This window comes from Lottia gigantea (genome assembly GCF_000327385.1).
Source record: "Lottia gigantea unplaced genomic scaffold LOTGIsca_38, whole genome shotgun sequence".
NCBI classification, from domain to species: Eukaryota; Metazoa; Mollusca; class Gastropoda; family Lottiidae; genus Lottia; species Lottia gigantea.
Window position 1 is genome coordinate 56,026 of NW_008709295.1, and position 21,975 is coordinate 78,000.

Sequence of the window (21,975 nt, forward strand, 5' to 3'; positions counted from 1 at the left end):
TTGTGTTTTAGACTATGCTTGACACAAGAAATAAACATGTAGACTTGATAGTAGAGGAACATAGCATTGAATTTCTCAAAAATCATTACTAAATAGGGCGTGGTCAATGTACAGATGTCGCTGTGATTTGTTATGAATTACACCGGAAATGGTGTTTTGGCGGTGTTTTGGAAAACAAAAATTAAAAAATGATTGATTCAGATCGTATTATTGCAGCCTTTTCAGCTCTGCCAATCAATTCAATCAATCAAGGTTTGTCAACTAAATCAACATGATTCAGATTCATTTTTATATCATTGACAATGTGGGGCAGTGACCTCGGCAGTGTCACCGTCAGTGTCATTGTGTTAAACTAAAGTAGGATAATGCTACTGCCGAAGTGTCACAATAAGAACACTATTTCATAAATAATTATTTGGCCTTCACAATTGATAAACAGACATTATTTTGTTGCTGTATAGACAATATCCACCTCTCCTGAGAACCATAGACATAGTCTTTTTTATATACCAATGTGACTGGCAGTTTTTTGAATAGATCTGGATAGGACATAAATCACTATGTTTTCAATAACTTCAATCTTGAAGGATGACAGTCTGATTCGGAGATTCCTGTTATGAGATAACTATGTCATATGATAACTGTGTCTTGGTGACGCCTTGGACCCACTCCAGTTAGATAGACTTATACTTGAGGAAAAAAGATTGGGTCATATAGTTGTAGACTGTTTCCCTTTACTAGCATGATAATACTCTAATGCTAATTGAGGTTGACAGCTATTTGCAATATAATGATTCAAGCATTCTTGAAAGGTGCGTGCAATACATGTTTTTATGTATCTACCCTAATTGATACCATACTTAAATTATGTTCTTATACTTTTTCAGATTGGGTGAAAGATGTATGGACAGCAGATTTTACAGATTTAGGTGAAATACCAGAGGAAACTGTAACTATAGTTAGTAATGATAGATATAATATTTCACAGCTAGAAGATTGTTGTAAATTATTAGTGAAGGAAAAAGACGGTAGAATATCATTTTTAATATTTAATATTTCTTAAGTTATATCAAATCCTATGTAAAAGTATGTATACCTTGAATTATTCAAGTCCCAGATACAAATTCTGGTATTCTCATTCAAAGGGATATGGAGGATGATGATGGTGTAAATTGTTGAACCGTTGTGTACAATAGCAGGAGTAGTGTAATACCATAAAATTGTGTTCCATTATTTAAAATTGTGTCTCCTTATTTAATTGAAAAAGTTACAAAGGCCCATGGGCAATTCCATCTGTGGTCTCTTAGAGTTATAAATCCTCTATATTTGTAGGGAGACTATGGACTTTATTGGTAGATAATGATATATCATTAAAATCTACAGTAGTATTATTATACTATCTACTAGACATTGGTACCAAGGTGAGATTTTATTTATCACACAAATTATTTCATAACAAATTATCTGAATAATTAGCAACAAGATTATCTCAAAAACATGCCTTTTTTAGGCTCTTCTTTGCTTGATCTTGGTATCGGTACTACAAGTAGCTTCCTATGATTGTATTTCTCCATGAAAGTATAATAGGGAAATAGGAAGCGAGCTTGTTGGCACCCATCACTATTTGATGTGATGCACATAGGATAGATATATTGCTGAATTGTTGTAGTTTTTGTCAAACCCATTGTGGAAATCGTATGCAGAAAATTTAGATGAAAAGCTCCTATCCCATTTCATTTTAGATCCAAAAAGATGATTTACATTTGTGAATTTCACCTTATTCTACTATTTACTTTACTTTCTATTGTAAATATTTCTTGAAATCTTATTAAATTTTGTAGGTAAATTCTAACTATGTTATGAAAGAAGCCTCTATATTAGCAGCCTCAGTCTATATCAAATTATTAGCTCTTCCTGGTAAGTATTTTAAAAATGTGGTTAAGAAGTTTAATTTGTGCACTCAGTCAACAGGCTATGTTTAATGCATTGTACAGTGTGAGATATAATCATTACTGTTAAAAATGGAAATAGTAAACACATCATTAGAGATGATGGAAATCTAAGTCTGCCCTTGCTAATTTATTTATAGTAAATTAGCTTTTATCATAAAGATATATGTATAATGATTAACATCAAAGGTTTAGACACAATGATTATCACGCAACTGGTTGGTCTCTTATAGGAAGTGGAGCCTTTAAAGTTTTTCATCCAGAAATCATTGTCAAGTGTGTGGAAATATTAAAATTCTTTGATAATGTTGGTTCTACTAAACGTAAAGTTAGTTCTGATAGTGGTGGCAGCAAGAAGAAAAAAGGTCAGAAAAAGAGGAAAAGAAAGAACACTGCTGAAGAAGACAGTTCACTGGTAAGTAAAAGGGATTCATTCTATGGCTGTGTCTCAGATGGACAAAAATTGGTAAAAAAAAACTATCTCCTTTTTATATGGTATTTGAGACTCCCGAATTTTTTTATCAATTTTGGCCATGAATTTCAAGAAACATATTTTTAATCTAACTAGACTCCACTTACCAGACCTTGCACTAAATAGAAAGTACAATAGATGTAGATTTGTACAAATGACCTGACAACAGTTGCTATCACAATGATGTCAATTTCCGTTTTAGAATAATGATAAAGATGTATTAAATAATGATAGTGATTCTATTTTAGAATAATGATCAGGACCTATATATATATTGATTATGATGATGTCTGTCTTAGAATAATGATGAGAAAGTATCATAGATTGATGATTTTGAATAATGATGTAGGACTTTATATTGATATGATGATTTTTTGTATATGATGTGATAAATTCAGTTTTTAGAAAATGATGAGAAGGTATCATAAATTGATTGTGATGATTTCTGGTTCAAAATAATGATTTCTGTTTTAGAATAATGATGAGGATGTGTCTATTAATGATGATGATGATATTGATGAGGAGCTAACCCCATCTCAAGTCAACAGGCTAATGAAACTATTACTCAATTTGTTGAAGGTCAGTTGAGACTAAACCATTTATATTCCTAAAGATAGCTTCCCTTATTTTTATTTATGAAAATTCTAATACTTATAATAGAAAGTAATGACTTGGAAAAATACCAGTTTGTCTCACATGTTCATAATTAATTCATATTTATCTTAATAAGAAGAGAATTACCAGCAGAATTGAGTGAATGAGTGACCAATCATCTTTAGATGACAAAAAAATAATTTTCAATTCATATAAAGGGCATCAATTATATTTCAGGATTTAACTCACTTATTTGAAGGATTTTCTTTAAAGAGCTCATATTCTACAGCTCACAGACTGATATCCTATTTTGTACAGTTAACAAGACAGGAAATGGTGGACGTTGACTTTTATTCATGGTAAGTTAGTTTTTTTCAACTGATTAATGAAAGTAGTATGTAATTTAGTAACTCTGTTCATATCATATTTTTTTTAATTATATTTTCAGATGGGACAATAAACTGAGGCCCGAGTGAAACAGACTGTGCATGTTAAAGATCCCTTGACAGTTGGAAATCGAAAAAAAGAGCAGGCTAATCCCGCTGTCCTGGCAAAATTCCTCTCATTGCACCCTTCATTAGCTCACATAGTGCAGAAAAGTAGGACGTAAAACTCCATTCATTTCATTTTTTGAAATATGTTTTATGAAATCATGTAGCTGTGCATCTTCACAATAACAAGGTAGCCTATTATGAAGATAGTAATATCTTGACATTGTGAAGATAGTGAGACCCTGTGAATTTTGAATACACATCGAAGTTTTTTGCATAAATAAAGAAAATTAACAGATTATTTCTGCTTATGTCTTACTGTTAATGTAATCTTTTTTCTAGGCCATCTATAGAAAACATGTCGGTGCCATGCTTGGCTTACAGAGTAAGTTCCTTAGACTACTTATTAAAGTTTTTAAATTTTTACTATCTTCTTTTGAGACCTTTCTTGTGTGGTATGAAAATTTTGAGGTATATTGCCTCTAACAATGATAAAATAACTTTCTTGTGATATAAAGTTACCATACAAGCTTCTCTTGAAATCCTCTTTATTATTATTTTTGTTATTTTTTAGTGTTTAGATTTAATGTGTACAGTTCCAAGTCTTAATATAACTATTCTTACAGCGGTAAGTTAACAGTTTATCTCCTGGTGCATTGACCTACAGCAGACATATCTGTTTATTCTATTAAGTTTTGTCTGCAGCCAAATGTCATTGTTCACTATCTGAATTCCCATCCCTGATCAGTCAGTTAGCTGACCGTGGGTGTAAATCAAACCTGAAATTGAAAGGTTAAGGAATTCCAAACCTACTGTCTATTTTTCCTTATTTTAGGTGTGTAAATATATTCTGCCTAATCTATTGATGGCTGGTAAATCAGTAGTTAGAGCTGATACCAAAATAGTTGATCAAACAGTAGAATTTCTCAGGTTAGTTAAGCCATATATTTTCATGTCCATCCGTCCACAATTGCTCGTAAACACTCTTGAAGGCATCATTCTGGATGGATTTCAATGAAACTTGATGTAAGTGTTCGTAATCACCCAAGGATGAACCCTATTGAAAATCAGAAGAATTGAAAAATGTTTAGTATGAGTTATTGCCCTTGTTCTTGAAACGTGTTCAATTTTTTGCTCGTAAACCCGTAAAGGCACAATTCTTGCTGGGATATCAGGTACAACTGATGATGATTTCAGTTCCCTGAGTGGTCAAATGAAAAAATCAATTTTGAAATTCATTTATTGCATCTGCTCTGATAACTGAATTTCCTAAAATCAGATTTTTTGTTGCAATGAAACAGATCACTATTCCAAACTATGTGATGAGAATGAATTATGTGTATATTTTTTGTGTAGATATATAATGAAAACTGGAGGAGAGACTACTATACCAGTAATAAGCACATTAATTCAGCATATGAGTACTAAAGTTTTAGATAAATCAGATTTCAGGTTGACTGTTGCCAAGGTACGAAACATTTTATTTCAAAGTTTTATGTTAAATTAAACCTTTTAGTTAGTCATATATACTTCACAATATTTACAAAAACCAATTTACTGTTGAGCATTGGGAGAGAGGATTTCATACTAGTCAGAAATACTGTTTTTTTATGAAGGACTCGAAACCTGTGAATATGATCCATTCAAGCAAGAGAATTCCGTTAATCAAAATCTCGTCCAAAACATGGCAAAATCAAGAGTTGTCATGTTACCTAGTGACATTTCCATTTGTCATATGAAGGAAAATCTGTCTTCAATTTCAGGCTATAGTAACGTTGCTTCAAGATTTCCCAGCTCCATCCTACTCTAAAGTATTAGAATGGTTACTTAAGCTTTCACAACATGCCAAGGTAAAGATATTTCCTTTTATTTGAACTGGACCAATTATTTTTCTTATCCAACGAAAGGAATAGAATTCATGTATCATGTATGATGAACATGTTACAAAATGGAAAACAATCTCCTACTAAACACATGTATCATATGTATCATTATGTCAGTTGAAGTAAATGAAATAATTATATGACTAGGCATCAATACATTTTTAACAGTGAAACATCAAGAAGGTAAAAGTTGTATGCCATTCATGAAAATCATGTATATTTTTTCCATGTAGATGAGTCACAGAATATTTGCTTTAGAAGTTGTAACTTTGTTATTAGGAAGAAAGGAACCAGAATCTATAGGTAGGCTAAACCAAAGTATATTATCACTTGTCATCATCCATATCAGTTGGTTGATTGTTCTGTCCACTTTTGCTTTTTGACAAAACTTTGCGATTCCTTATCAATACAATAGTATAATTAATATGGAAAAGAAAAAATATATAAGACTTTAAATTCTAAATTCCATCTGGAAATAAAATGAATGGTGTTTTACATCTTCCTTTAAATTTCATCTGGGACATTCTGTAAGTACAGCTAAAATCCGACTTTGTATTATAGATGATGTGAATGATGAAACAGTGTTAATAACCAAACATAAATCATTAATGAGTGTTATATTAGCTAGATGTTCAGATTTATCTCCTTCGTAAGTATATTTACTGTTTCGATCTATTTATGTTTCTCTGCAAATCTAGGTTACATCCAGGTATACAATATGTTGTGGTAGTGCATTTGAATTTGCTAACCAGGTTTACTGATATCTGTATTGCAGGTTTGAGGGACTTTCAGGTTGAAAAGCATCGAAATGTAATACAACCAATCAAAATAAGGCTGACAATTCATATTCCAGAATGTGGAAACTCTAATTGGTGGCAAGTTTCATGAAATCCCTACATCATCTGATTGGTCGATCACTGGAATCGATTTCTGATTAACCAATCAAATTTCTAGATATTTAGATTTGATCAAAATTTAAATTATTATGAAGCAATTGATTGGTTAATATGTTAGTGACATAAAAATGTATAAATGATGGTGTCTTCAGGAAAAATCTAGATATAATCAATAAGATATATGTAAATTTTTAATTTCCAGGGTTCGGTCTAAAGCTATATTAGGATTTTCACAATGTTTTGTATCTCTGAATACTGATGTGGTATCAGCTATGAGAGAGATAGTTACACCAAGAGCAAATGCCAGCCGCCAAAAACATCCCCCACACTTGATACCTACACCTGATTTACAGAATAGAGTTGAAACCAGAATCACTCCAGGTATTTATTTAATTTTATACACTAGTGCTGTGTATCACCAATCATGCCACGATATGATACAAATCCCGATACAAGGGTCACAGTATGATACAAATCCCGATACAAGGATAACGATATGATACATATCCCAATACAAGGGTCACGATATGATACATATCCTGATACAAGAGACAAGATACAATACAGATCCCGATACAAGGGTAACGATACGATACAGATCCCGATACAAGGGTCACTATATGATACATATCCCGATACAATGGTCACGCAGGATACGATACAAATCGCGATATGAGGTAATGGGATAGAAATTAGTTGAAAAATTGTTATATGATAAAATAATTTTAAAAATCCACACTTATTTATGGAACGAGAGTTATCAAGTATTGATACACAATTTCGCGATCACCATCAAGTGAGCAACTGAATAGAAAATTTAGCCAATGATGATAAGAGCAAAAAGTGAGTAACTTTCTAGATAAGTTTGGGTTTACCGGTATTATTCTTTACAATTTCATTTCAATTCAATTTTTTTTTCGCTTTTTTCTCCTAGAAAGTATAAGTAAAGATGGAGAGAATGAGACACCACTAGTGACTCCCTCAGATAGTGATGTTAATGTTACTGTTGGAAATACTACCTCTACTAGTAGAAACAGAACAGTTTTTCCTTTTACACCTTTTGTTGGTGTTCAGCTAACACCTGGTTTTAATCCAGGTAAGAATTTATTAGTTGATATTAAAACAAAATATTGCTTAAAGATGGGTTTCTTTATTTTTAATGTCAAATTAAGCAAACTATTCGGTTAATAGATGTTTCTAATAAATTATCATGTATTCTAAATCATATAATTATGTTCTTATTGCATATAATTAAGAATTAGAAGTCCATGTATGTACAGTCTGAATAAACAAAAAAATCTCTTTTGACCTTTCTGGATCGATCACTCATTAGAATTCTGCTGGTAATTCATTACTAATTTAGCTATTTATGAACTAATTATGGACATGTGAGACAAACTGGTATTTTTCCAAGTCATTAGAACACCTCTACTTTCTATTCATACAAGTATTAGAATTTTCATTTTTATAAATAATAATAAGGGAACCCATCTTTTAATGAGGTCACCAATTCTATCTGTTACTCAATCAAAAATTGAAAATAATTTTGTACCATATGTTTTAAAGGTATTGGTAATTAAGGAAGGAATCTTGAATCGATACACCTATTTATAGTAACTGTATCAAGTATCATTGATTTCCCTATATATGTCATACATAATAGATTTCCGCAAAGAAATTGGAAGCTCCATTCTTGAATATTTGGCAGCATTGTTTAATATACAATATTGTTTTCCATAGATTTAACAGATAATGAAGGTGTGATATCTATGCTGCGTAGAAGATCTAGTGATGAAAATGCTGGTGTAAGAAAAGCTGCAGTACAAGCCTTACAAAATATCATTTTGTTTGAGAAACCAAACTTCAGAAAAGAGGTGAGATATTGTTTTTGTTTTGTTGTATATTAAATGATCCAGAACATGAAATGCAAAACATGTTTGTCTCATCATGGATACAAACCCACAAAAAAACCCCCATAAGAAAATACTCGGTACTGTGTAGGCAATATTATTTTTTATCAATTCCAGAATTTGATCATGATTAACGAGAGATGTTGTGATCCTTCCTTATCTGTAAGAAAACAATCTATACAGTGTTTAACCAGATATATTACACAGTATACCATTAAATAAAGATGTACAAGGGTGAGTAATATTAACAATCTATACAGTGTTAAACAGATATATTACACAGTATACCATTAAATAAAGATGTACAAGGGTGAGTAATATCAACAATCTATACAGTGTTTTAATGGTATATTACACAGTATACTATTAAATTTAATATTAACATGTACAAAGGTTTATTTCGTTGCTATTTCAAAAGTGTATTATTTGAATTATTTTAGAATTTGGTTAGATGGTGCCCTTCCTCTAGTGATGGATCGAGAGAATACTCTACAAGATAAATGTTGTGAATTAGTCGAAGATGTAATATTTGGAAACTTGACAACCTATCACAAGTTAGTTTTAAGAATTTTGTGCTTCAATGTCAAAAAGGGAATTTAGAATTAACAGTATCATTATTGTGGTCTCTACTTTCAAGTTTATGAAGCAAATTAGTATGAATTAGTGAATGCAATTAGAGTATCCTGCAGATCAGATGGTGATATAATATTATGTCTTCAAGGTCCACAGATGAAGGTCACAGATTATTGTGGGGGTTGATATCAACATTGACTGAAGACCAACATGCTGATTTGAGGTATTATACAAAAAATAAGTGTCAACTACTTTAGTGTTATAAATCAAATATCAAGCTTTTTAACTGGTAATAGTAAAACAGTTTGTCTAGTCTATGAAATGTAATATTGATGCAGGTTGGAGGACTGACATTGAAATAGCTTCTTGTCCTTTGGATGGAACAAAATATGGAGGCCCTATGTCCTACAAGCTTTGCACTCAACATTTAGAAATCAAAAAGAGTAGGCTAATGCTGCTTTCCTGGCAAAATTTCCCTCATTCCACACTGCTTTATTAGGACATTTCATTTCCGAAATATTGTCAAATTCCTTATGGTGGATAAATTATTTCCCATGATTTCTGAGCATATTTTTGCTAATCAACTCTTTTCGATGTATGAATCCTTTATTTTCTATTATAGACATTACCTACAGCTTGCCTGTCAAACATTAGCTAGAAGTAAAAAGATCAAGCTATCATACATGAAAAATCTGGAGACGCATATTGATACTGAAAATAATAAGGTAATTCTTAAAGATATGGTACACTTGTAGTATTCCTTAGAAAATTAAACAGAGCAATAGAAATAGCATTTTGATTTACCACAGAATTTAATCTTTTAGATTTTACATAGATACTCCTTAACACACTTTCTTTATACAAACGATCCGAAATTGATATTTTTGTCTCCATGGTAATATAACAAGGTTTCTACCAAAGGCCTGTCCCAAAGGTAGTATTTTTTAACCAATCAAAGCGTGTTATGCAGAACCCGGATTTAAGGTATTGTGGAAACAGGATTTACATGACATGCTTTGATTGGTTAAAAATGCTACCTTTGAGACAGTTTTTAAATTCTTGGATTACAATGTAGACTTAAACTATCAGAAACAAAAAAGATATGAAATTTTAATCTAATTTGAATTAGATTGATTTTGACTAAATTTATGCAAACTATATGGTGTACTGTATTTGATCATACATGGCAGAATTCTACAATGTATTAGCCCACTGAAGTACAGAAATGAATTCTGATTCACGTCTTTTTTGTTTCAGGGCGCATGGTTATTAATCTATATAATAGCCCAGTTTGTACCCAAAATAAATGCACAATTTGTTATCGATTATTGGGAAAAACATTCACAGTCATTAAAAGGTAAACTTTCATTTGCAATAATGTGTATAATGGTATATTGGGAGAAAGTTGACTGGAAAATAATATGTGTGCCGTTTTGGTAACAGCTAGTGCTTATATTTTTAAAATGAGCCAATACTATAACATACATGTACAATTACTTGTACCAACTCAAATCTGTAAAAAATATGATTTTTCATGGATAACTGAAAGTACAGAATACTTTTTGTGTAAATCATGTATTAAATTTGTAATCTGTAAATATGTTATTTGTGTAATTTTTGTAGATGAAGAAGAAGATACGTTTGAAAGAGTATTAAATGTAATATGCTATACAGCTGAACATCTGTTATCTACTGTTAGACTAGATATGATAGGTGAGAATATTATGGAAGACTATTTGTAATGACCGCTGCATATCGGTACATACGTTTGCATCAGCTAACTGGTGGCTGACAACTTGTCTGTCATAATAATGTTAGATGATAGACAAAATATATTTTTATATTGCCAAACCTTCATGTTCATTGTGTTATGGCTTATATAGACTACTGCCTGACTATTCTCCAGACTGCACGCCTTACCTTGATAAGGGTAACCAGATATATAGAAGTTGCATACTTGAGCTGGTAAATAGAAATGGTTTTTTTTTGTAGATGATTTGAATAACAGATTAAAAAGATTTGATTCGCCACCAGGATTAGTAGCTGTCATAGTTAAAACATTATCAAAGGTTAGTGTCATAGTTAAGCATTATTAAGAGTTAGTATCATTGTTTAGACATTATCAAAGGTTAGTTTCATAGTTTAAACATTATCAAAGGTTAGTTTCGTAGTTTAAAATATTGACAAAGGTTAGTGTCATAGTTTAAACATTATCATAGTTTAAACATTATCAAAGGTTAGTGTCATAGGTTAAACATATTATCAAAGGTTTAAACATTATCAAAGGTTAGTTTCATAGTTAAAATATTATCAAAGGTTAGTTTCATAGTGAAAGTGAGTGTGAGTGGTCTAAATGATTGCTGTGGGATGTAAGAGTTGAAAATGGTTTGGAAAACACTGTTCTACATTGAAGTCATTAATAGTTTTGTTTGTAATTGTAGTTGAGTGAATGTCAAGCTACATCTGAAGGAGATACAACACGAAGTCAGAAAGAAACTTGGGGAGTACAACTGTTAAAATCTTGTGATGAATATCTTTCTAAAGTTATATTTGAAGACAAATTAGAAGGTGGGTACATTTCTAGATAAATCTTTGCTTGACATTCTCCGTGTCTAAGAATTCCTTTCATGCTGCCAACATGATGTATACCAATTTGTTCGTTTGGAAGGCGAGCTACTTTTGAATGTGGAGATTTAGGTATATGAGCAAAGATATTGTACTTATTCTATATGAGCATGAAGTCAATAAGATTATTCTTCCGCAATTCGACTCAAATGCAATTTAGAAGGGCGTTCCGATTTTTGTGTCAAATATAAAATTTTCATCAAAACAGCTGGGTTGGGCCAACTTTGATCAATTAGAATATGAGGTAAGTAATCAACCTCACTGATACAAATTGAAAAATTTTATATCCTTATATCCCAACAACCATCATTGGGCCGAATACATAAAACATAGTATGAGCGTATAAGGTGAAGCTCGTAGAAAGAGCAAAAGTAATCCTTCAGATTAAACAAGTTAAACTATGGAAGTTGATGTTTTAGCTGTAATGTCATATTACGAAATTATCAAATTTATCTTTGCTTGATCTTGTTGGACTTTCTGTAGGTGAAGTAGATGAAGATAAGATAGTGTGTTATTTAAGTACTATAGGAGAAATAGTTCAACTCTGTCCTGCTAAAACACCACAACGTATATATTTATTAGTACAAAGTATAGTAGCAGGTAATGTATAGTTAATGATTTGAATCTAGTTACAGAGCCATGGTGGTTCAAGGAGTTTGAAGCTTGCCTGCTAACTTTAAGCTCCAGGCTTCAATCCTGATGTAGGTCACAATAGACTTTCAAGATTTTTTTAATCCCAGTTCCCCTCTATCACGTCAGGCCAGGCCAGAAGAAATGTTGTAGAAAAAGAGTCTAGTCTTCCGGATTTTTAAAGATCAAAATAATGGCGCAATTTTACATTCATGTACTAAAGGTTTGGATCACCAATCAAGTACAAGTGTAATCTAGTAATAAATGATAAAACTGTTGAAATTTTTACAGGAAGTGAATTACCCAGTGAACATCATTCTCAAATCTCTGATACTTCACATACTTCCTCTCAAAACTCTTCCCAGAACTCATCACAAAGTTCCCAGGGTACACAGCAAGCAATACCTCCTTCCCAACCATTTTCACAGTTTAAAGGTTTTAATACATCAAATAGAGTTCGCACCTTTGCATTTATCACACTAGGTAAGTAAACTTCTAAAGAGGTTTTCTAAATCTTTTCTGTATCAGGAACACTGATAGCATCAATTTGCACCATTCCAATTTTTCGGTCAGATGTCTAAGGTTACTGCAATTTCATTAAAAGTAAGAGTTTGATGACGTCATTAACAGCTAGATATCCTTTATCACAATTAGTGACGTCACCAAAGGCTAAGTTTAAGTGGAATTGCAGGAACCACAAACATTTGATTGAAAATTTGAATGGTGCAAATTGATGCTGTCAGTGTCCTAATGTGACACCTAATATGGTCAACTAATACATATAGCTTGACTATATTGTGGGGCATCGTATAACTTCTTTATAGAATCATAAATGCTTCAACGTTGTATAGAAACTAGCAAATTTGACTTTGTCATGGTGAATAATTGGTCAGAATGAAATTTTCATGTCTGGCCCTAAATAGTGGAACTAAAAAATGATTTATGATTTTGTAGGTAAATTACTTTTACAAAATGAAAGACTAGCTAAGAAATGTATCCCAGCTTTAGCTCGTGAATTAGAGACCTGTAGTGATATAGTATTACGTAATAATATTGTTATTATAATGTGTGATTTGTGTATAAGGTAAGTACATTACAATATTTCTCGACAATTTCAGAAAGACACTTCCTGTGAAAAAAACATTTATATTTCCCCCTAACAAATAACAGACAAAAAATTCATTATCAGTAAAATTTATATATTTCAAAATTCTTTGACTTGGCTGAAACCAACATCATTTTGGTATATTGGTAATTGATTAGTAATAATATTGTAGTGATGGTTAGTTATATTAACTGTAATAGGTTAAGTACATAAACAAATACAGTTGATGACTTTATTTGAGCTACTAGTATAGCATTTCATTATTTTTGTTGTTGTCATTTTTCAACTTCATCAAAATTCTTATTGGTCTTAGCTTGTACTCCCTCTTCCACGTGACAGTACTTGGAAATGGGATCACTATTGATAAATTTTACAATATTTCTGTTTGTTTCAGGTATACAACTGTAATTGATAGTTATGTACCAAATATTGCTGTTTGTCTTAAAGATCGGGCTCCTTTGATTCGTAAACAAACTTTAACATTGCTGACACGTTTACTACAGGTATAGTAACTATTTTAATCGTAGACAAACTCATTGTTGACTACTGGTTCGTGCCTTGGATTTACATTAAATATTATAGAAAATAACACAAATTAGGGGAAATTGTCCATATTGTGACATCAAAAAACTAGAGACAATCTAATTAAAACAAGACTACAATTTGGTTACGTTATTATTTTTCGTGGATCTCTATTGTAATCTTTAAAGGTGTATACCAAGGTCATGTAATGTTGAGGTAAATTTCAACCAATCACAGCATGTCATGCATAATCCTAAATATCAACTATGAATTGTGGGATAGTGCAACCCAATAATAATTCCTATCACAATCTTACAAGTTATTATAAATTATTTTGCAGGAAGATTTTATCAAATGGAAAGGAGTTTTATTCTTTAGATTTATTACGACATTATTAGACTCAGACTCAGATATTCAAGATTTTGGTAAGTTTTTATACCTGTTCCATTATTTTATAAAAATCTTGCATTTAATTGAATGTTAAAATGAAGACTTGTCTTTTCTATTACACCACCACATAGAAAAATAATAAAAAAAAAAAGTGAAATTTCTAGTTTGAAGTGATTATGCAATTTCAAGACCCAAATCAACCCCCAAAATTGGCAAACCATGGCCATTAAACACAAAATTTTTGTTAAAATTAGACCTATAAATAATGCTGCGTTTGATACCTCTTGTGATTACCGTGTTCACAGGGTTAATGTTGTGAATTTCCATTCGATAGTAGGTTTTTCTCGTATTTACTACTTTAGGAAGTCGTGAATATAGAGAAAAATTTACGACACCCATTTTCACAATTTCTACAGCCTTCACCTTGACCTCATGGAAAAATGGCTTACATTATTTGGCTGTCCATCTTTAGTTACAAAGTCATGATTATCGTCCGAACAGTCTCCAGTTTTGCGCACGATTTTCGCACTTCGAGAAAGTCTTAAACACTATTTTCACGAGTGGTATCGAACGTAGCATAAGTCTATTTCTTTGGGTAAAATATGGACTAGAACTAAAAGTGATATAACTGAATCATTTCATTGCAAGATTTGTTTGTATGTATTTTTGTATTGTAGCTGAGTTCTGTATGATCAATATTTTACTACATAGACAACCTAATATGTTCTTTAATCATTTTATTGAATGTATTTTTCACTTTAATGGTTACACTGAAAGTTCAGGTAAGTTTTTTATTTATTTATTTTATTTTTTAAAGATGGGTTTCCTTATTTTTTAGTGTCAAATTAAGCAAACTATTTGATTAATTGGCGTTTCTAATTAATTATCATGTATTTTTAATCATTTCATTATGTTCTTATTGCATAAAATTAAGAGTTTTAACCAATCATAGATGTCCATGTATGTACTGTCTGGATAAACAAAAAAGAGAATTTTTGACCTTTATTGATCCATCACTCATTGGAATTCTACTGGTCATTCCGCTAATTATGAATTAATTATGGACATGTGAGACAAACTGGTATTTTTCCAAGTCATTAGAACACCTCTACTTTCTATTCATATAAGTATTAGCATTTTCATTTTCATAACTGAAAATAAGGGAACCCATCTTTAAGACGAAAACACTAAAAGGCATGATTCTTGCTGGATTTTGACAAAACCTCATAATATTATTCAGTATGGCCATAGAACTCAATAGTGTAAGACTGAAGGTTGAATATTGTATATTGGTAATTGTTACTGTACTGCCAAATATTTTTATTCAAAATCAAAGCTGCCAGTTGGTGTATATTACCTTGCCTGTTATTTGTAATTGTATGTTTGTATTTCAGTTTACAATAAATTTACACAGACGGACCGGGAGAAATCATTATTTAATATGAAAGGTGAACATGCTGCCAGGTAATTTAAATTTATATTTTTATAAGATTTTATTAAAAAGAAAACGCATTTAGTTATTTAATTGGACAAAATTGTAAATAATTTATAATACTTAATAAGATTCATTAAATTCCATTTTGTTTTCATATGTTTATTCCAAAAAAAATTCATCTTTATTTTCAGTAAGAGATTAAAGTTGTATTTATTTATGTTAGAACACACAAATGATCAGCACAAATTTCAACTTACTTCAAAACTCTGTCAAGATGTAAGTATGCCCATTGTTATTTCTTTCATGATGAGACAACAGCTCAGCTGGTCAGAAGGCTAGGAATCTTATGTCATTTCATCATCTTTCCTCAGTAATTCATCTTTTTTCACTATTCCAACTACCTAGCTTTGAATAATTATAAATATTTGGCATATATGACCATTAAACTGCCTCCCAAGACTGGTAAAAACTGAACAAGGGCTTTGTCTAGTTTAATTAGAATGAGTTAGTATTCATTTTGAGGCAGTTAGGACTTACAAAATAGATACATAGGGGAGGATACATAGGAGGGGCAGACTGATTTAATAGGGGATACAACTGTCGAGGTTGAAATTAAAAAAAGCGAATGGAGCTTCTGAAGGGGTTGAGGAACAAATGACCTAAATGTCAGACTAAAAGTTTAAAGGTAGTCGTACAGATAATATCTTTCAATAATATTTTATTTCTCTCCAGATACTAGGTGGTGTTGTTGATAATATTTTACCATTGAATGAGAAATCATTACCGTTATTAAAAGATTCATTAGCTATTTTGAGTAGCAAGGTAAATCAAGGTTTTTTTTTTATATGACTTTTACATTTAGACCAGATGTAGCTAAACAGTTTCTGCTGAAGAAAGAGTGTGGAAGAAATCATTTTGGTATAGTAAAGCCCAAAGTTAGACTCTGGCTTGCTTACCTAAAGGTCTTGGCTATAGTGCTGGGCAGGTTAAAGATCTCTCAACAGTTGAAAATCGAAAAGAGCAGGCTTATGCTGCTCTCCTGGTAATTTGCACACTGTGTGATGTTAATAATCAGCAAGAGCTCTGGTCATTTTTTTTTTTTACAGGAAATAAAGATATCTAGTATGAAAGCTAAACCGACAGCACAAGATGATGATGAGCAACAACCAGATATGGCTGCCGTTGTCTTGGCAACTGCTAAAAAACATCTTATAACACAGGTATTTGTCTTCCGATGTGTTTATTATTTCAATCTTTATTAAAATTGCGTAGATGAACTTATCTGGACAATTATTTTATGGTGCAGTTTGCATTGATTATTATATATCAAGATCTGGCAATATTTTGGTATTTTTGAATGAGGCGATAATAATATAACTAATGTTATGAATTCCTATACCAGTATTTATCATGATATTGGTATATTGCCCTAGACACAATTTTTTTTTACGCTTTTCTTGTCAAATACAAAGATAAATCAAATTAGAAAAATTGAATGCTCATCTTGTGGTGAAAAATTGCTTTAATTAATATCAAGTTTTATAAATTTTAGGTAGTTAAGAAAAATGTAATAGAAAATATTGTACCAATAGTTACATCACTAAAATATATAGTAAGTACAATTTAAAGGTCTTCAAAGTTAACAGATTTATTAGGACGTGTCTTGAAAGTTGCTTACAGAGGTTGTTTTTCGCAATTTGATATTCTGGGGCTTGATAGGTTGAGATTTTGGATATTGGATTTTTTCTATCTCAGTGCTACAGACTATGCAGTGCACATTAAATATATCTCATTTCACTCATTTCACAATGCAGCATTGGCTGTCTTCATTAGCCACACCAAGAGAAGCAAAGTAAGACTTGTTATTCCCTTTTCATTTCAAGACAATTTAATTTATTGTAGACAAATCTTACTTCAGAGTTTGATTTTAAAAAATGTAACGAAAATCTGGTAAAGCTATTTTGTACACTTTTTAAAAGAAAAGTCTGAAATTAGATTTGTCTACAATAAATTGACTTTATCAATGGAAAATAAATACACATATATAAATTATATTACAGCTAGAAAAGGAAAAATCACCAGTTTTAAAAGATCTCATGATTTATTTACAAGTTTTAATGAAAGATTTTAAAACAGAAATTGAAGGTTTGTTTTTTATTTATCAATGTAATGAATCGTTTTGATATTAGAAGGTTAGAATGGAATCAGGCAGTTTTTCATTTTGTCCCCTCTTTATTTTTTATAACGATGCCTGACTCAAGTGTTCGAAGCTATACATTGACAAAGAGGGACTGGATGTTAAAGGCTATCATGTGGGATGGAATGATTGTATGAGAAGATGTAAAAAAAAAAGGCTTTGTGAGAGGGCTCCATGGCATTACCTTACTTCGTTATCCCAAAATGGTTCAAAAAAGTAAGACATTCATTCATTGGAAATTGAAGTGACATCATTTGGCTGGTTGAAAACAATGTCATTGTATGTTCCATTATAGAAATTCTTGCAAGTGATAAACAGCTATTGAAAGAATTGAATTTTGATATAAAAAGATTTGAAGAACAACAGGAAAATGAAAGTAATAATATAACAACAGATACTATACCAATGGCTAGCCAGGTAAGATGCTTAAAATTACATTATGAATTCTGTATCTCAAGTAGGTAAAGTCCATGGTTCACCATATTCGAGGGTTGATTTTGGTCTTGAATATATGCAAATGATCTTCACTAGAAATACACGAAAATCGAAAAATATCTCAAAATAAAAGAGCTGTAAACACTAAATATTACTGATAAAAAACTCCTGTTTCTGAGACTAAGGTATGATTGGTCGAAAGGATGGCAAACCTGTCCATCATATGTAGACTCATGATGTCATTTTCATGTAATTGTCAAGGGAAAAAAGTCTTAACTTTGATATTGGAGTGTGCAAGCCTACATGACCAGAATTAACATTTGAATATGTTTATGTTTTTCTTTCTTAAAAACCTTGTTTGAGGTATAAGAATACCATCACTATATAATAATATGGTTATTTCAGACTGGTACACCTGTGGCTACTCCTGTAACCATAGTAACAGAACCTTCCAGTGACAATAATACAGACACCACTGTTAACAGTCCTTCTAGAACTGACAGTACTACAACTCAGACATCTACTGTAGGAACTCCTAAACAAGACAAAATAACTGGGTAAGTTGACATTGTCCAAATTATGCCTCTGAATCCATGAAGGTCTGCAAATTCAAACCTGACTTTGGTCTAGATAATGTTTAGATTTTGAGTGATGCAGGCCAGGGATTTTAAAAAAAAATTGCCAATATTGTATGATTAAAATCTTATTTTTCAATATACATGTACACATTATGTATTAGATTATATATATCTAATTTTCTAAATGGCATAAATATTATTACAACTTTCAGACCAAGACCACCACTGTTGTCAGCAGCCATTTTGAATTCGGCTAAAAAGAATATTGAGAGATTAAAAGAGTTAAAGGAAGCTAGAAATACACCCAGTAAAACTAAGAAAACACCTAAAGGAAAAACCCCCAGTAATAAGAGTAAAGGTGGAACACCAGTTAGTGATAAAGAAAGGAGAAAGTCTGGTGTAACTTGGGCTGATGAAAATTCTAAAGATCCCATTGGAAGTTCAAGCAACACTAATGTTAGTAACTTTGTTATTTTTATTTGGATTTAACATCCATGAATGTTTTTTTCATTAGTAAATTTTGATCAAATGTGATGGGACCGCGTTTGATAAACAGGGTAATTTTTATCGGTGTTGGGTTTCTCTCATATTTACTTCTCTTGAAAGACCTAAAAAAAAATGTCAACATAGATTTTCACAACTTCTTCCACCTTCACTTTGACTCTGTGTAAAAATAGCAGAGACTTCAAATGTTATTGTGTAACACTCACTTTCTCTGTCAGCGATGTTAAAGCCGTTAGCTTGGAATTGGAATATAAAACATATTCCCGCTGCAAAACCTCATTGTCTATCTTAACTAGAAAGTTAAAGTCTCCACTTTTGCGCAAAAGTTTCAGATTTGCAAGAAAGTCGTTATCACCATTTTCAAGGCATGAATTGAACGCAGCATAAGTTATCATTTGTTTAATGAAGAATTGTTACTTGTTCAGTTATTGTGCTGGAAGATGATGAAATTTTTCTATTTTAGGAGGCTTCCAGTACATCATCAGCAACTATTCTTATTAAAACACCAAATCATCGTGTAACAAGAGCTATTAGTACCCCATCAGGTATGTACATACTCTCACATGAAAATGCATGTATATACAGATGAGATCTCGTTCAGAGTTGAATTTTTTGAGCAATTGCCCTAAACACATGTCTATCATGTGTATAATCCTATTATGTGCATCAATTGGTGCATCAATTCTGATGCCAATGAAATTTTGATGAAACTGTCAAACTGGTGTACACTTATTTACATTAATATCTGATGCCTAATAAATTAGAATTTTTGTTATCATGATCATATGTGGCTCAGTGGATGTTTGCCTGCCAACCTGAAGGTCTAGGGCCCTGTGATCATTCAACAGTTGGACAAAAATAACGAGTAGGCTAATCATGACAAAATTTCTCTCATTATACACTGCATGGTGTTGCCCATCTTCATAAACCCAAAAGGTGCAATAATTAGGACATAAAACTCTATTCATTTTTGTTGACATGTCAATTGATTTAAGTAGATTTTATATTTCTATGTCGGTCTTGGAGATTATGTGTTTTTATGTAGATGCATCCAAAGTTACTATTCTGTAAGTTAAATAAATTTCTATTTTGTAGGAGCTCTAGGAAATATAACCTTTGCTATAGATCAGAATACATCAATGATACCCTTATCCCCTATAGAAGGTAGTGATGGTAAGTATTGTGGCTTCTATATTTTCCAGCATTGCACACTTCATGGTGTTACTCTCCTTCATTAGCCTATCAGCAGTAGAAGAGTCGATAGTATATCTCTCTCTAAGTCATTCATTTATTATTATAACTACATTGTTGACTCCCCCTTTCTGAAAATTTATTGATCTTCCTTGCTTCTCAGTAAAGGTGCACTCACCCCCATGTGCGATCACCAGTTGTAAAAAAGAAAAGCAGTCATAAGTTTTCATTATAACTTTCATGCAATTTTCATTTTCATTATTCACAACCATACGTAACTGGTAATCGCTATGGTGTGAGGATATCCTTATGCTATGTCCATCTTGCATTATCTTTTCTTGTAATGGATTTTTGCACGACTTGATACACAGATACCAAATGTATAACTTTCTTATATTTCAGAATCAGCTCTTCAAATTTCTAAACAACCAGAATTTGATAGTGATGATGTTGTGTTTTTGATGTCTCCAGAAAGACCGTAAGTTTTTAGTGTTCTGAAGTATGGGACATGAGAAAAGGTTATAGTGCTAGCTAAAATTCAGATAGAACCGTGTGAATACTCACTTTTAGAATCAAATAGATAACCTCATGGGCAACTGCAGAAATAGTTGAATAATTAAGTCTCAAAGTTGGAAAATCAATGGACAAGAGAAAATCGGGTGAAAAAGTAATGAGTAAACAACATCCCGGAAATGAAACTAAATAAAAATGGACCTCTCGAGAGATATTCCTAGAAACGAAGGAAAATTGGTTAATATTTTCCTTTTTAGATATTAAGTTTCTTAGAGAATCACATCTGAAGAAATTTTCAATGATTAACGCAATGGGACTTACTGTCTTAAAATGTTTTTGTCTTGATAAAAATATAATTTTTGTAAGTTTACATTGAAAAGACTCCTAGAAATTTCATCCAAAAAGTCCAAAATTTTGCTCATGTTTATATTTTTATCAACACAAAGACATTCTAAGACTAACAGTATTATTTTGAGGCTGATATTCTAATTCTCATATAAAAAATGGACAAAATTCAAAAAACTTTTTATGTTGTTCAGACTATAGGTATTAATGTTTGAGAATATTATAAGGATCTTATTTTGTTACAGATTACCAAAACCAAAAAAATGGAATATTAAGAGTGTGGTAAGTTTTACTAACAATTGTCATTTCTTCTTCCCCTAACCTACTGCGACAGATGATATTGTTATTAGTTTGGCTAAAATTAAGTTTTAGCTCTCAAAAGGGATAAATAACCCAGTCCAATTCTCAAAGTTTGAGTTATCTCGTAAATGTCCTGCATATCTCATACAGCCTGACAGTTTTTTTTTTTACCAGAAGTACTGTATAGAAATATATTAAATTTGTGTTATTTCATTTCTTGTTACAGAAAACTGAAGCATCCTGAGAAGTTAGACTTTTTCATGAACATTTACAATGATCATTGTACATGTAAATATATACTGTATGCAATATATAAATATAATATTTATACAATAGTTTTCAGGAATCACATGCTCAAATTAGTTTAAGAATCTTCTATAATTAGTTCTATGGAAAGTTGATAGATGATTGGTTAAGTAAAAGAAGGCAAATGCCAT

At 31.5% G+C, this 21,975-nt stretch overlaps 1 protein-coding gene across 1 annotated transcript; it reads left to right on the forward strand.

Moving 5' to 3' along the window:
* Window positions 1–185: 185 nt before the first annotated feature.
* On the forward strand, window positions 186–21,872 carry LOTGIDRAFT_233338 (hypothetical protein; the record flags this gene model as incomplete). The annotated part of the gene is made up of 44 exons (XM_009059167.1): window positions 186–252; window positions 888–1,028; window positions 1,333–1,421; window positions 1,842–1,917; window positions 2,183–2,364; window positions 2,896–3,000; window positions 3,253–3,374; window positions 3,849–3,891; window positions 4,081–4,134; window positions 4,342–4,436; window positions 4,863–4,974; window positions 5,270–5,356; window positions 5,623–5,692; window positions 5,951–6,038; window positions 6,488–6,666; window positions 7,220–7,381; window positions 8,026–8,159; window positions 8,313–8,401; window positions 8,636–8,749; window positions 9,391–9,493; window positions 10,026–10,125; window positions 10,392–10,481; window positions 10,761–10,837; window positions 11,210–11,336; window positions 11,877–11,993; window positions 12,315–12,506; window positions 12,978–13,107; window positions 13,523–13,631; window positions 13,991–14,075; window positions 14,718–14,822; window positions 15,435–15,504; window positions 15,667–15,751; window positions 16,208–16,297; window positions 16,582–16,695; window positions 17,028–17,087; window positions 17,536–17,620; window positions 17,968–18,089; window positions 18,513–18,664; window positions 18,898–19,141; window positions 19,653–19,734; window positions 20,285–20,362; window positions 20,783–20,858; window positions 21,484–21,520; window positions 21,765–21,872. The coding sequence occupies 44 exons, from the start codon at window positions 189–191 to the stop codon at window positions 21,780–21,782; spliced, it is 4,554 nt and encodes a 1,517-aa protein (XP_009057415.1). The 3' UTR covers window positions 21,783–21,872.
* Window positions 21,873–21,975: the final 103 nt, after the last annotated feature.